Genomic DNA, 11,152 nt, shown 5'->3' with positions numbered 1-11,152 from the left:
GTTTGCCATGGCAACCAGCACTGAGCTTACCCGCTCCAAGTAGTATATATGAATGATATGAACGGCAAATTCAGAGCTTACCGGAACACTTCAGTTTGTTGATGGGGGTGATTACTGATTAATGAAAAACAGACTTTTGAACCAAATAATCGATTTTTGTGAATAGATAACAGGAGAAGTTACACAATGTCCCTTTAAAAGAGACCAGAGAACGAGCTATTAATTTAGGCCTTAACTCTGGTGCCATCTACTGGACAAGCTTAACATTTTAAACACAGCAGTGGTAGGGGAATAAGACACCATCCCTCTCTGGATTGTGAAATATCACTTTGGGATGTGCATGAGTATATCTTTTGTCTTTTTCAATATGTTTGTGTGTGTGTTTTTCCTTTCAAGTTTCTTCCTTTTGAATTTTCAGAATAAATGTTCCCATCCTCGGTAACTTCACTCTGAGGTGAAGTTTAGGCCATGGAGAACCTCTCATAGTGTGTGTAGCTTATTAAGTGTAACTGAGCGGAACGTGAAGCAACAGTCCCAAACCATGTTACTAATCAACCTGTTCTTCATAGTCACTTTACTGAGAAGACTTGAGTGGACTGCCAGGCTGCCTCCACTGTCAGCAGAATGGATGATCTGAAATGCTACACTGCCTCCAAATCTGCTGATAAGTTCCTCTTCATTATTCATTTATTTAGCGGCTGGTGGCTGATCTAGTTTCGATTGGTGACATCTGACAAGTCAAGCCGTGCCACATGGTGTGGAATATTCTGACCTCGCCAAAGCATGTGACAGGTTCAAATGGAAGTGACTCACAACACCGCTGAAAAGAAATGTGTGAAGGTTGTGGAAACAGTCAGCACCTCTGACCTGCACCGTGTTGCAGTTATTTCTATGTGTAAGGAAGAATATGGCAAAGATCAGCCACATACTCTGTATGAATGTGCCATTCCCTCACACTCCCATAATGCAACACAAATTATAACACATCAGGTGAGTCACATACATTGATTGTTTATTGAGTAGTTAACAAATACAAATGTTCACACATTGACACACATCCATGCAGACAGAACCTAATAAAGCATGCCCAATTAGCTGGAGTGTAATGCTGAAAGGGATTTCTTTTGTCAATCACTAACTGGTAATTCACATAGAATAAAAAATGATATCTACAGTATGTATTTGTATGTTTGTATCTGAGGACAATTTCTTCCAGCTGCAATGTCACTTCACATACCCAAATTATACAAGAGGGGGTTTCTCAGTAGTTATACCTGCGTATTCATTGCTTTGGTTTCCTTTGAGGATCAGATATATATCAATATCCACAGTTAATATTCTAAATAGTCATGAGATTTAGTGTTACAGAAGAGCAGAGGTGAGTTCAAAGAGCACAGATAAACCAGTGAAGCACAGAGACAAACTGCATTGTTCAATCAAAGGACAATCAAAATGGTTATGATTGCCATACTTTAAATCCCTAAACATAAATCCCCCAAAATGAAGATCAGAGATTCCTTTGAAATGCACTGTGAGCAGAGTTTATAAATGTCTTGTTGTCTATTACTGTAAAATCATTGCGGTGACTTGAAACGCAGCTTCATGTCCACACATGTAGAAAAACCTGGAAAAAGCAGCTGTTTATAATTTATTATCATACTCACTTGCCACTGTGGGTTAGATGAAGCCGCCAGTTCAGGATCGTGAACAACCAGTCTTAAGCAATTATCCTCAATAGCCTAACTATCATTTAAATACAAAGAGGTTGAACTGGAACATTGGAAATGAATCATACACATAGTCATTTGCATGCAATCATATTCTCATGGGATTAGGGCAGTAATTTTGATTATGTACATAAATGCAGCTTGGTTTGTTGACAGTGATCTAACTTTTGACAGAGCAAACCTAGTGCAAGGCCTTTCCCAGAAGGCTTAGCCACTCTTCTGTATTGTGATGCTTATTTAATTACTACTGCTACTGTAAAACAGAGTTATCTTAAATGTTGTTTTGCGTTGTGCATGAGGTATTCAAGATTGTAATTATCCATCGCTGTTGTCTAAAGCAACAATGTGCATTTGTTTTGCAGTGGCATGAGAAGTTTCTCTCTTCACATTCTCATGGCGTGTTGTGTATAATCCAGCTGCCGTTTACATGGGCAACAAAGAACAACAGCTAGGTATATCCCTTTATATTTCAAGAGTCTACTTGCATATCACATGACTGGTGTGACAAATACAAAAATAAAAAAAACCTTAAACACCCTCAAACGTTATCCAGTGCAAATCTATAAGTCATATAATCTCTCACAATCACATCAGACATCATTTTGTGTGCAATGTCAAGCACATAGACTTGACATTATGATGACAAACCCAATCCATGTTAAAACTCTTATTGAAAAGCTTTGTCAAAATATTGTGTGAAGTGGCTTAAAGGCTTATGAATGAAGTGTGATATACAGTAGGAATAACCTGTCATGTTGTCGCCTCCTAGTGGTAACATGAGCAAAGTCACTTTTCTCTAACTCTCTTTTTCATTTTTCAGAGTTTCTCTGTCAAACGAGACCTCCCATTCCACAAGTTTACCCGCACAGCTCTGCTTGTTGTTTGTGCTTTGCAACATGCAACATGAGACCGTTTGTCATTGACAATGTCAGCCCTTTAAGGTTTGACGAAAAGCCTCTAGATGGCATTACTTCCCCTGTTCAGGTTACATTGGCTAATGAATATACAGCACGTGGAAATACCGGTTTAAACACTTAATGTGGTAAAGTAATAATCAACTCTGTGATGACTTTTGGCTCCTTTATGTATGTATTTGCTGTTTGATGGGAACTTTGCAACAAAGTGCAGAGGATTCTAACCCGTTTTTGCAGATGTCTCAACCTAAACCATGCATTGACATTAGTTTATCCATTTCTCATGGTTATGCTTAACTATTTTTCACAAAAAATCCCACTCATTTTATATTTGTCCATCATCTTTTTCATTTCTTTATCCTCCACCCTTGACTCACATCTGCCTTTCCAATATTCAACTTGTCAGAACACTCAGGTTATTTCCCCACTTCTTTAAAGTTGACCAACTCTGTAATTTCAAAGACAAACGTTTTGGAATTTTTCTTTTTTAATGTAGCATATCATTTTTGTTTTCAACCAAGACAAGATAGGACATGCAAATAAGTAACTGAAGAGCATGGCTGGTTCTCATGCTCAGGCGTATATTAGCCCAACCCTACCTTCCCCGCTTCCCTCCCTCCCATCCCTTGCCAAACAGGATCTGTAGGATCTTATAGAGTCATTTTCTCAGGAGACAGGAATGTCAGAACACAAGGCCTGGTGCCTGCTGGAACATGCACCCTCACATTCCCTCAAACTTACAGGAAAAAGTCCCCGAATGCGTTGCTCATACAAATCCACTTCATTTCCACTCAGTGTGTGGTAACAGTTCTGTGTAAAATGCTGTGTGTGCGCCGGACGTGCTGTAGACACACACTGACTCACTACTGAAAAAAGGTTGTCTGGTGCACCACCCTGTCGAGTTCTTACAAGGTGTACGTGATGCCACAACCTTCATGTTTAAAATGACTTTTTGTCACATCCTTAGCTTAATTCTCTCAACAAATTCAAATATTCATAATAGTTTTCACTTGTTATCTAATGTTTTTTGTGAATTAATCAAATCTAATAATTGTTTTACTTTTTATAAATGACAAACACAAAATTGTTTTTGGTATTTTTTATTCTTTAGAGTCTTTTCAAAAGTGTTTGCTTTGTGTACAGCTCATAAGCAAAATGTTACACAGCAGATAGGCTAGTCATTCAGACTATAAGAAACCCAGGTGTATCGGAATATAAATATAATACAGTGACATTGTGGCATCCAAGTTGCAAAGAATTAATGACACAAAATCAAAGAAATGTAAAGGATTATTTGGCTGATTTTTCAATCATCATCCCGCATCACCATCTACAGTATCACAGGAATTCGGAGGCTATCGACAAGCAGAGGATAAAAAACGTAACAAAACAAAGATCAATGCTACATTTGTCTGCATCAATGCGCCTTGAATTTGGACACAGAGGTCCAAAAGTGACAGCCCGCCTGCATCTGCTGCTCGCCTTCTTCTCCACACTAGCACTGGCATTTTGCATTGCTCAACAAGCAGAGCTGCATGCAGTGAAATGTTAAACGTCCAATTTCCACTTGTATCAAAGGAGATTTCCACCTTAATTGACAGGCCAGTGGCTGCAAGTTGGCGATGAGCTGGATGACTCTTTGAGGGACTGATGTGGGCTGCAGTGGGTGGGGGAGTGAGTAACGCTGGGACTGCTGGGAGGCGTTGAAGAACAGGAGGAAGACTTGGATTTAATCTGCAGCCACTTGTCTCCCAAAGCCTTGGCGAAGTGGTCATCGACAGACACGCTGATGGAGAGCTGCTGGGAGTGAGATTTCTGGTAGTTCGCTCCGAGGCTCCTCTGGAAGTGCTCTTCAACCACATGGTCGTAGTTGCATTTGGAAACCACTGGGAACGAAAAGGAAGATTGACAAGGGTCAAACACACCTCAGTGAGTCAGTAAAAGTGAGAGGATCTTGACATCATGATGCATACAGTGTGTGATGATTTAGGGAGTGACTGTCTGGGAGGTGAGCTCACTCATGAGTAGGACTTACCTGATGAATGGCCTCTGTGGACCTCAGATCTGCTGGTGGGGTTTCTTAATGAGGAGACGCAGGTGATCACAGAAGGACGTATCTAAAAACAAAGGAAAAAAGAGATGGATTATTAATACGATTAGGAAACAGAAGCAGTAACCCAGCTTTTTGTTTTCTCTTCATCTCACAAAATGGGTGTTATTTTATTATGCGCCTAAACCTGCCTGTGCACTTAATCCCAACTGTGTCCTGTGTGTTCAGTTTGAAAACGAAATGAATTCAAAACCAATTAAACAGGTTGGGTATGCCCTAAAGATCAGATCACTCCCAGTGAGGTGGCATAAACAGGTCAAAGAGAGCAGTCTGTTTGGTCTTGTTGATGGCATTCCTCCTTCCATTGCTCACATTTTCTTCCTGAATCCGGCTGGATTGCATAGCTCCGACAAGCTTAGGCCTGCATGCACTCCTCTTGGAAGTGGGATGACTGTGGAAATGCATTCACAGACTATAGATGGGGAGATGTACCACTTGCTGTGGGTATAGCCTGAGGCTACACTGACACTACAAAGGGACATACAGTACTATTCATGAGATAACGAAGTGCAAACGTCCCCAAGCTGTGAGAAAATCACACTGACCACGATGAGGACACAAGCAGCCTGGTGGTGAATTACCTGGATTTGAGTGGCAGTGTTGCTTTTGGACTTTTCCTCTGTGTTTTCTGGGTCTTTTCTTGGTTTCTTGATGAGGGCGAGTGGTTCATCCATGACTGGTGTGTAGTACACATGTGTGGGCAGAGGGCTGGTGGGGCTGGGGGTCTGACTCCAGGTGGATGTGGGGCTCTGTGGGCTGTTTAACCCAGCTGGTGCTGCTGTCCTCTGGACCACCTTGCCACTGCTCCTGCTCAGCACTCGTTCTCGTCTGAAAGAGTTGTTCATGGGAAAAATGTCACATCTCTTTCACAGAATTTGCATTTCATAAATCATTTCTTTTTTTAGCATTGGATTATGTTTGGAAATCAAGTGGCTTCACCAACCTCTCCTCCAGGGTCAGACCTCTCTCGTGGCTGCGCTTGCGTTTGACTGGATACACTGTTGGGGCCCGGACACGGTCATTTGTGATGTGTCTGTATCTGTCTTCACTCCTGAGGTGGGGCTGACCTGATGAAAAGAATTACATTTTTAGTTTTATTTAAGCAGATAAATTAGGTGAGAACCAGTTATCATTTGCAATGACGACCTAAAATGCAGAATTATAATAATATTATGATGCTTTAACAAAACTATCACACACAGTGGGAATGGCTCATTCACTGGAACAAGAGAATCCAGTATAAGAGTAAAGCATTTACTGGAACTGATGACTTTACTATTGATAATAGTGTGTGACAGCGATGAGTAACTGCTTGTTTTGATCCATGACATCAACCTGCAGAGCTACTATTCGTGGGAAAACCTTTTTTTTTTTTTTGGTCACCGTTAATTGTAAACTCCGTTAAGCTGCAGAACTTGATCTACCTGATCAGTGAGGGTTACCAAACTACGTAGCTGATTAAGTGCTAACGGTAAATGTTGTTTTTCTGCATAATGTTTGGCAATCAGCCCTGTCACACACTCTTAAGGGCACAATCAACATGTTTTGTTATCATGGGACAATGGTTACTGAGGACCCTGATATGGGCGGCACCGATTTGTGAGAGGGCCATCTAGGTAAAAAAGAAGAAAAAAAAAAGGATTTTTCCAATTACACAAGTTGCAACACATCTAAGTGAAGCTTGTGATGTCACTAATGTGCTGAATCAGAGGAGTGCACAACTTCAAGTCCAACTCACAAAATCATTTGTAGAGTGAACAGTGTTTTATTTTTACATTTTAGATACAGATGTAAGTCTGTTGCTAATGTGTCAATCGGAGCAACAGTAGCACAACTTAGTCAAACCAGTTGCCGCTCCTGTCTCACATCAACGTGCTCACATGTTCAAAACAGTCATGCATACAGTCAAAACACAGAGCATTGTTTGAAAATGTGACAGCAGCACTATTACTCCAGGCCCATTGTTTGACTGTATGCTCAGTTTACACTTGAAAGTCCTCAGTGTTGGGCAGCAGGAGTCTTACAACTATATTTAAATCAGCACCCACTCAAAACATCTTCCATTACACTGAACTCAAACAGTGGGTGATTAACTTCTTTGAAGTGTGAAACAAAAAAGTGAATTTGTGTAGCTCGAATGTCTTCGCATTCAAAGTGCTGGCTCCAATATGCATTTCCATATGGCTAAACACTCCAACACCTGTGAGCTGCTCCTTCACACACTCTGTGCCACAGAGAGGGAGGGGAGGGGTGAGGAGGGGGGGCAGGTTTAACCACACCTATGCTGATTTTCTAATGCCTCGGGCATAGGTATTTTTTCCTTACTGGCAGAGGGAATACACTGCCTGACCTTTTGCATTGCTGAACACCAGCAGTGATGAGATCTTCATGGAGATCAGAGAGAAATGCACCACAGTTGTCAGTGACAAGGCTATTTACACAATCTAATTTAAATCCCAGTATCCCAGGGAACCCTTTATTCTAAGTAGATTTCCTGTGTGGAATATACTTATCTTTTATCTACTTATCATTATGACAAAAAGATGGCCACACTCCAAAAACCTGTATTCTAAAAGTTGCACAGTCTTGTTTGTATGTATCTTCCATCAGTCTGTCATCACATGATTGTTACCAGCTACATCTTTATTAAACAAATAACATGCACAGAACAAAGCAAAATGCAAAATATACTGTATATCATATGAGATTGTGACATTATTTAACATTTAAACATGAGAATAAATAAGATGAACATTTTATAGGAGAGGCTCAGTCTCTCTGATTAAATTAATGAAAGTATCCACAATCATCAAGCAACATCTGTCAATAAAAGAGGAGTGATAATAAAGCTTACCTTCTAAAATGTAGACTTTAAAGCCGCTGCTCATTCGCGTAATGTAGTGGAAGTTAGCCACAGCCATGACTCCTGGTCTTTGTCTGAGCGGAGCCGAACACAGAGGAGCACCTTGACTGCTGGAGCTTACAGGACACAATGCGTCTCAGTTATAAATTGTATTGGAGAGGTAATGAGATGCTTGGGTCTGAGCTCAGCCAGGTAAAGTATCAGGTGAGTGCAGATAGGTGCAGTGGCTTCCCTGTGACTCATTTCCTGCATTCAGATTGGCTGCCACCAGAGCCAATGGAAAGCCCTCATTCGCTCAGTGTTGTTATTGTCCTGCAGGCGGAGTGCGTTCACAGGTAGGTCTGTCTCAGAAGTAGAAAGTGGAGTTGCTAAAATGTGACAGCAGCACCACAGAATTCACAGTGATCAGAGAAGCGTTTGCCATGTTCTTTATAGGAGAAAAACACCTGGTTTGGTCATAAATTGGTTTCACACATAAGATTTCAGATCCACCCCCCCCCCCCCCCCTTGAGCCATGAGGAAGGTGAAGTGTGTCTTTTGTTTCCCTCCATGGAGTCAGCACCTGTCCCATTCCCCTCCCTCCCTCCCACCTAATCTGCAATCTCACCAAACTGCATTTTTTCGAGTGCTTAGCCCACCGGAGCTCCAGTCATTCCACTGACCTGCCCATACACGCACGCAGCTGCACTGTGAGCCTGCCTTGCCAGTAATCCAAAGGCTTTTGTTGATGGCCAGACAAAGACTCCTAAGTCCTGAAAATGCTGCTGCCATGAGAACAATCTCGCCCGAACATACTGAGGAGAATGACCACATGTAGAAATGTAGTGCCTGCTGGAGCCCACTCATTTAGCTACTTTGTGACATTGGTAGTGGTTGACATATTGACAGAATAATTATTATGTTTTGAGATATGTTTTCCATATTAGCGGACTAAGAATTCATAAAAATAATGACCCGTAGTGCTCTTTGTATTGTTTAATATATAAACCTGTTTCTGTCAATCTCATTCATGGTCCAAATCATCAGACTGAAGAAGACTGGTTCAAAAATGACAAAGAGCTTCACATATAAATGCCTGACTGTGAACTGTGAATACATGCATGAACAGTGTTATGTTGGGTTTTCAAGATCAACACTGCCTCCCAAAGCCGTACACTGCAATAGCATCTCAACAGACTCTACATCAAGACACTGTTGACAGTAAAGTGGTGATCACAAATGCATGTTTTCTCATTCCATTCAGTCTTAACACGTGTTCAAATGTGAGGAATTTACCATTAAAATGTGAGGAATTTGTCATTTTTTGAGTTGAGTCAATAATTGCCTGATGACTGGTTCTCAAAGAGCCACAGAAGTGAGGTAAGTGCAAATATTTCACTTAGCATTTTGACAAAATCTTTATTTATGTTCCTACTGGAAAGACAGGAATAGAAAATCAGCAAAATGTTGTGTTTGTGTATTGGTTTTTAATATTAGTGTTGTACCACTCTACCAATCCCTAAATAAACCTTAATGTGAACATAATCCCAATGCCAATGTAATAGCCTACTTTCATATGAGAAACTGAAACTGGTGGAGTAGAGGCTGCCTCAAGTGTTTACGCTGTCACCCTGAATAAATCTGTGAAACATGTTTGTGAAGCAGACGGCTGCTCAAAATGAGCATTCAGCCACTAATATCATTTTTAAAAAAAGGTTGATAATTCCTTGTTATTGTCATTAGGGGCTGAAACTTATTGCTGAAATGAATTGGATTTTGTTCTGGAATTAGTCTACAAGGTTGGAATAATCAATTCATAAATATGAATAGATAAATATCTGAAAATGAAATATCTCCAGCTATCTTGTGAAATCATCCCACATCTAAGACTCAGGCAGCAAATGTCATTAAACATCTTAACCCTCCTGTTGTCCTTCTGGGTCAAATTGAGTCTGTTCACTTCCTCCATCCTTCCTTCTTTCCTTCCTTCCTTTCTCCCTTTCTTCTTTCCACAATTCTTTTCCCTTGCTTCTTTCTTTCCTTCCTTCCTTCCTTCCTTCCTTCCTTCCTTCCTTCCTTCCTTCCTTCCTTCCTTCCTTCCTTCCTTCTTCTTCTTTCCTCTTTTGATCCAGTTGACCTGGTCTGTTCCCTCCCTCCATCTTTCTTTCCTTCCCTTTCCCTTACTTCTTTCCACAATCCTTTTTGCCTCCCTCTCTTCCTTCCCTTTGTCCTTACTTCTTCCTTCTTTTTTGACCCAATCTGTTCCCTCCCTCCATCAATCTTTCCTTCATTCTTTCCTCCCATCGTTCCCTTTGTCCTTCCTTCCTTCTTTCCCTTCATCCTTCCTGCCTTCCTTCCTTCTTTCTTTCCCTTTATCCTTCCTTCCTTCCTTCCTTGACCCAGGATGACAGTAGGGAAGATCTAACATATCAGTGCTCACTTATTGGACCAAAAGGATATTTTTCCTAAGAATCAGCACTAAAATACTGTCATTAAATTGTAATTATCTTGCCACCACACAATGGGATTTATCAATTAAAGAAGAGCTTGCACTGTAAATACTACCAGGCATTAATGATTCAAACATACTGTGTTATGTAGGTTCAGTTACCATCACACTGTGCCGTTTCCAGAGTGGAGCCTGCATGGGGCTCCCAGGGGGTCCGTGTTGATGCTGTTGAGCTCAGACTCTGGCCATCACCGACAGATGGCGCCTCTGCGGTCAGGGTGCTGACTGAGAATGAAAAGTAACACTCTGGCAGTGGCCTGAAAGACAAACAGAGTGTGCGCCGCTGCTCTTTTATTGGACACAACAGGGTGCAATATCACATCAACACCCATCAGCACCCCGTGAAGTCGACAGCAGGCTCATGTCTGACAGAGAGCGACGCCCCTGTCACCCTGCTCTCATCAGCACCACCCTCAGAGCCCCGCACACAGCTGCGTCAAGTTAGACACATACAGACTGAACCAGACAGGAAGTATAGGTCAGATAACAATGGCGGGATATTCCAGCTCTATTACTTAGGCTACACTGATTAACGAAGGGGTGTTTTTTATTTCAGTTAAAAAACGGTTTGTTTTTACACACGATTAACTGGTCATTTGTTAATAACATGTCAAACAATGTCTTTTTTTATTGACTGTCTGTTTTTTTGTTTTGTTTTTTGTCTGTTTGTGTGTCTGCCTGTTTGTTTTTCTTGTTTCCTGTTTTCAATCATTGTGTATTATTTGTATTATTATGAATTTGCATTATTTCATTTCTTTGGAAAAAAAGTCATGCACTACTATAAGTAGAACATAACCTGTCCCATTTTACCTGTGAAAGTTGAATAATAATAATAAATGATTTTTTTTTTTTTTTTTACACATGATTAACTGGTCATTTTTTAATAACATGTTCAAATTGATTTAGTCCAGTCCATAAAGCATTAAGTACAAATGGCACAAAAGCCCCAAATCTGCCAAGTTTACAAGCTAGATCTACAATAAGTCATATAAAATAAGTCAAAATGTAGTTGTATATGTTGATTTCCTATCCACTGATCAGCAGCAACAC

At 40.8% G+C, this 11,152-nt stretch overlaps 1 protein-coding gene across 1 annotated transcript; it reads right to left on the bottom strand.

The window, feature by feature from the left end:
- Positions 1-3,736: 3,736 nt before the first annotated feature.
- On the bottom strand, positions 3,737-7,845 carry vgll4l (vestigial like 4 like). The gene is made up of 5 exons (XM_085787583.1): positions 7,606-7,845; positions 5,695-5,818; positions 5,333-5,579; positions 4,677-4,758; positions 3,737-4,527 (listed from the first exon to the last, which is right to left on the bottom strand). Exons 1-5 carry the CDS (start codon positions 7,670-7,672, stop codon positions 4,232-4,234), a joined length of 816 nt encoding a protein of 271 aa, XP_085643709.1. The 5' UTR covers positions 7,673-7,845; the 3' UTR covers positions 3,737-4,231.
- Between the last annotated feature and the right edge of the window lie 3,307 nt (positions 7,846-11,152).

The sequence above is a fragment of the Trachurus japonicus genome, chromosome 9, assembly GCF_045865225.1.
Source record: "Trachurus japonicus isolate A0001 chromosome 9, Traja_1.0".
Classification (NCBI taxonomy): Eukaryota; Metazoa; Chordata; class Actinopteri; order Carangiformes; family Carangidae; genus Trachurus; species Trachurus japonicus.
Note: the sequence above shows the minus strand (reverse complement) of the source record. Positions and strands in the feature narration are given on the sequence as shown.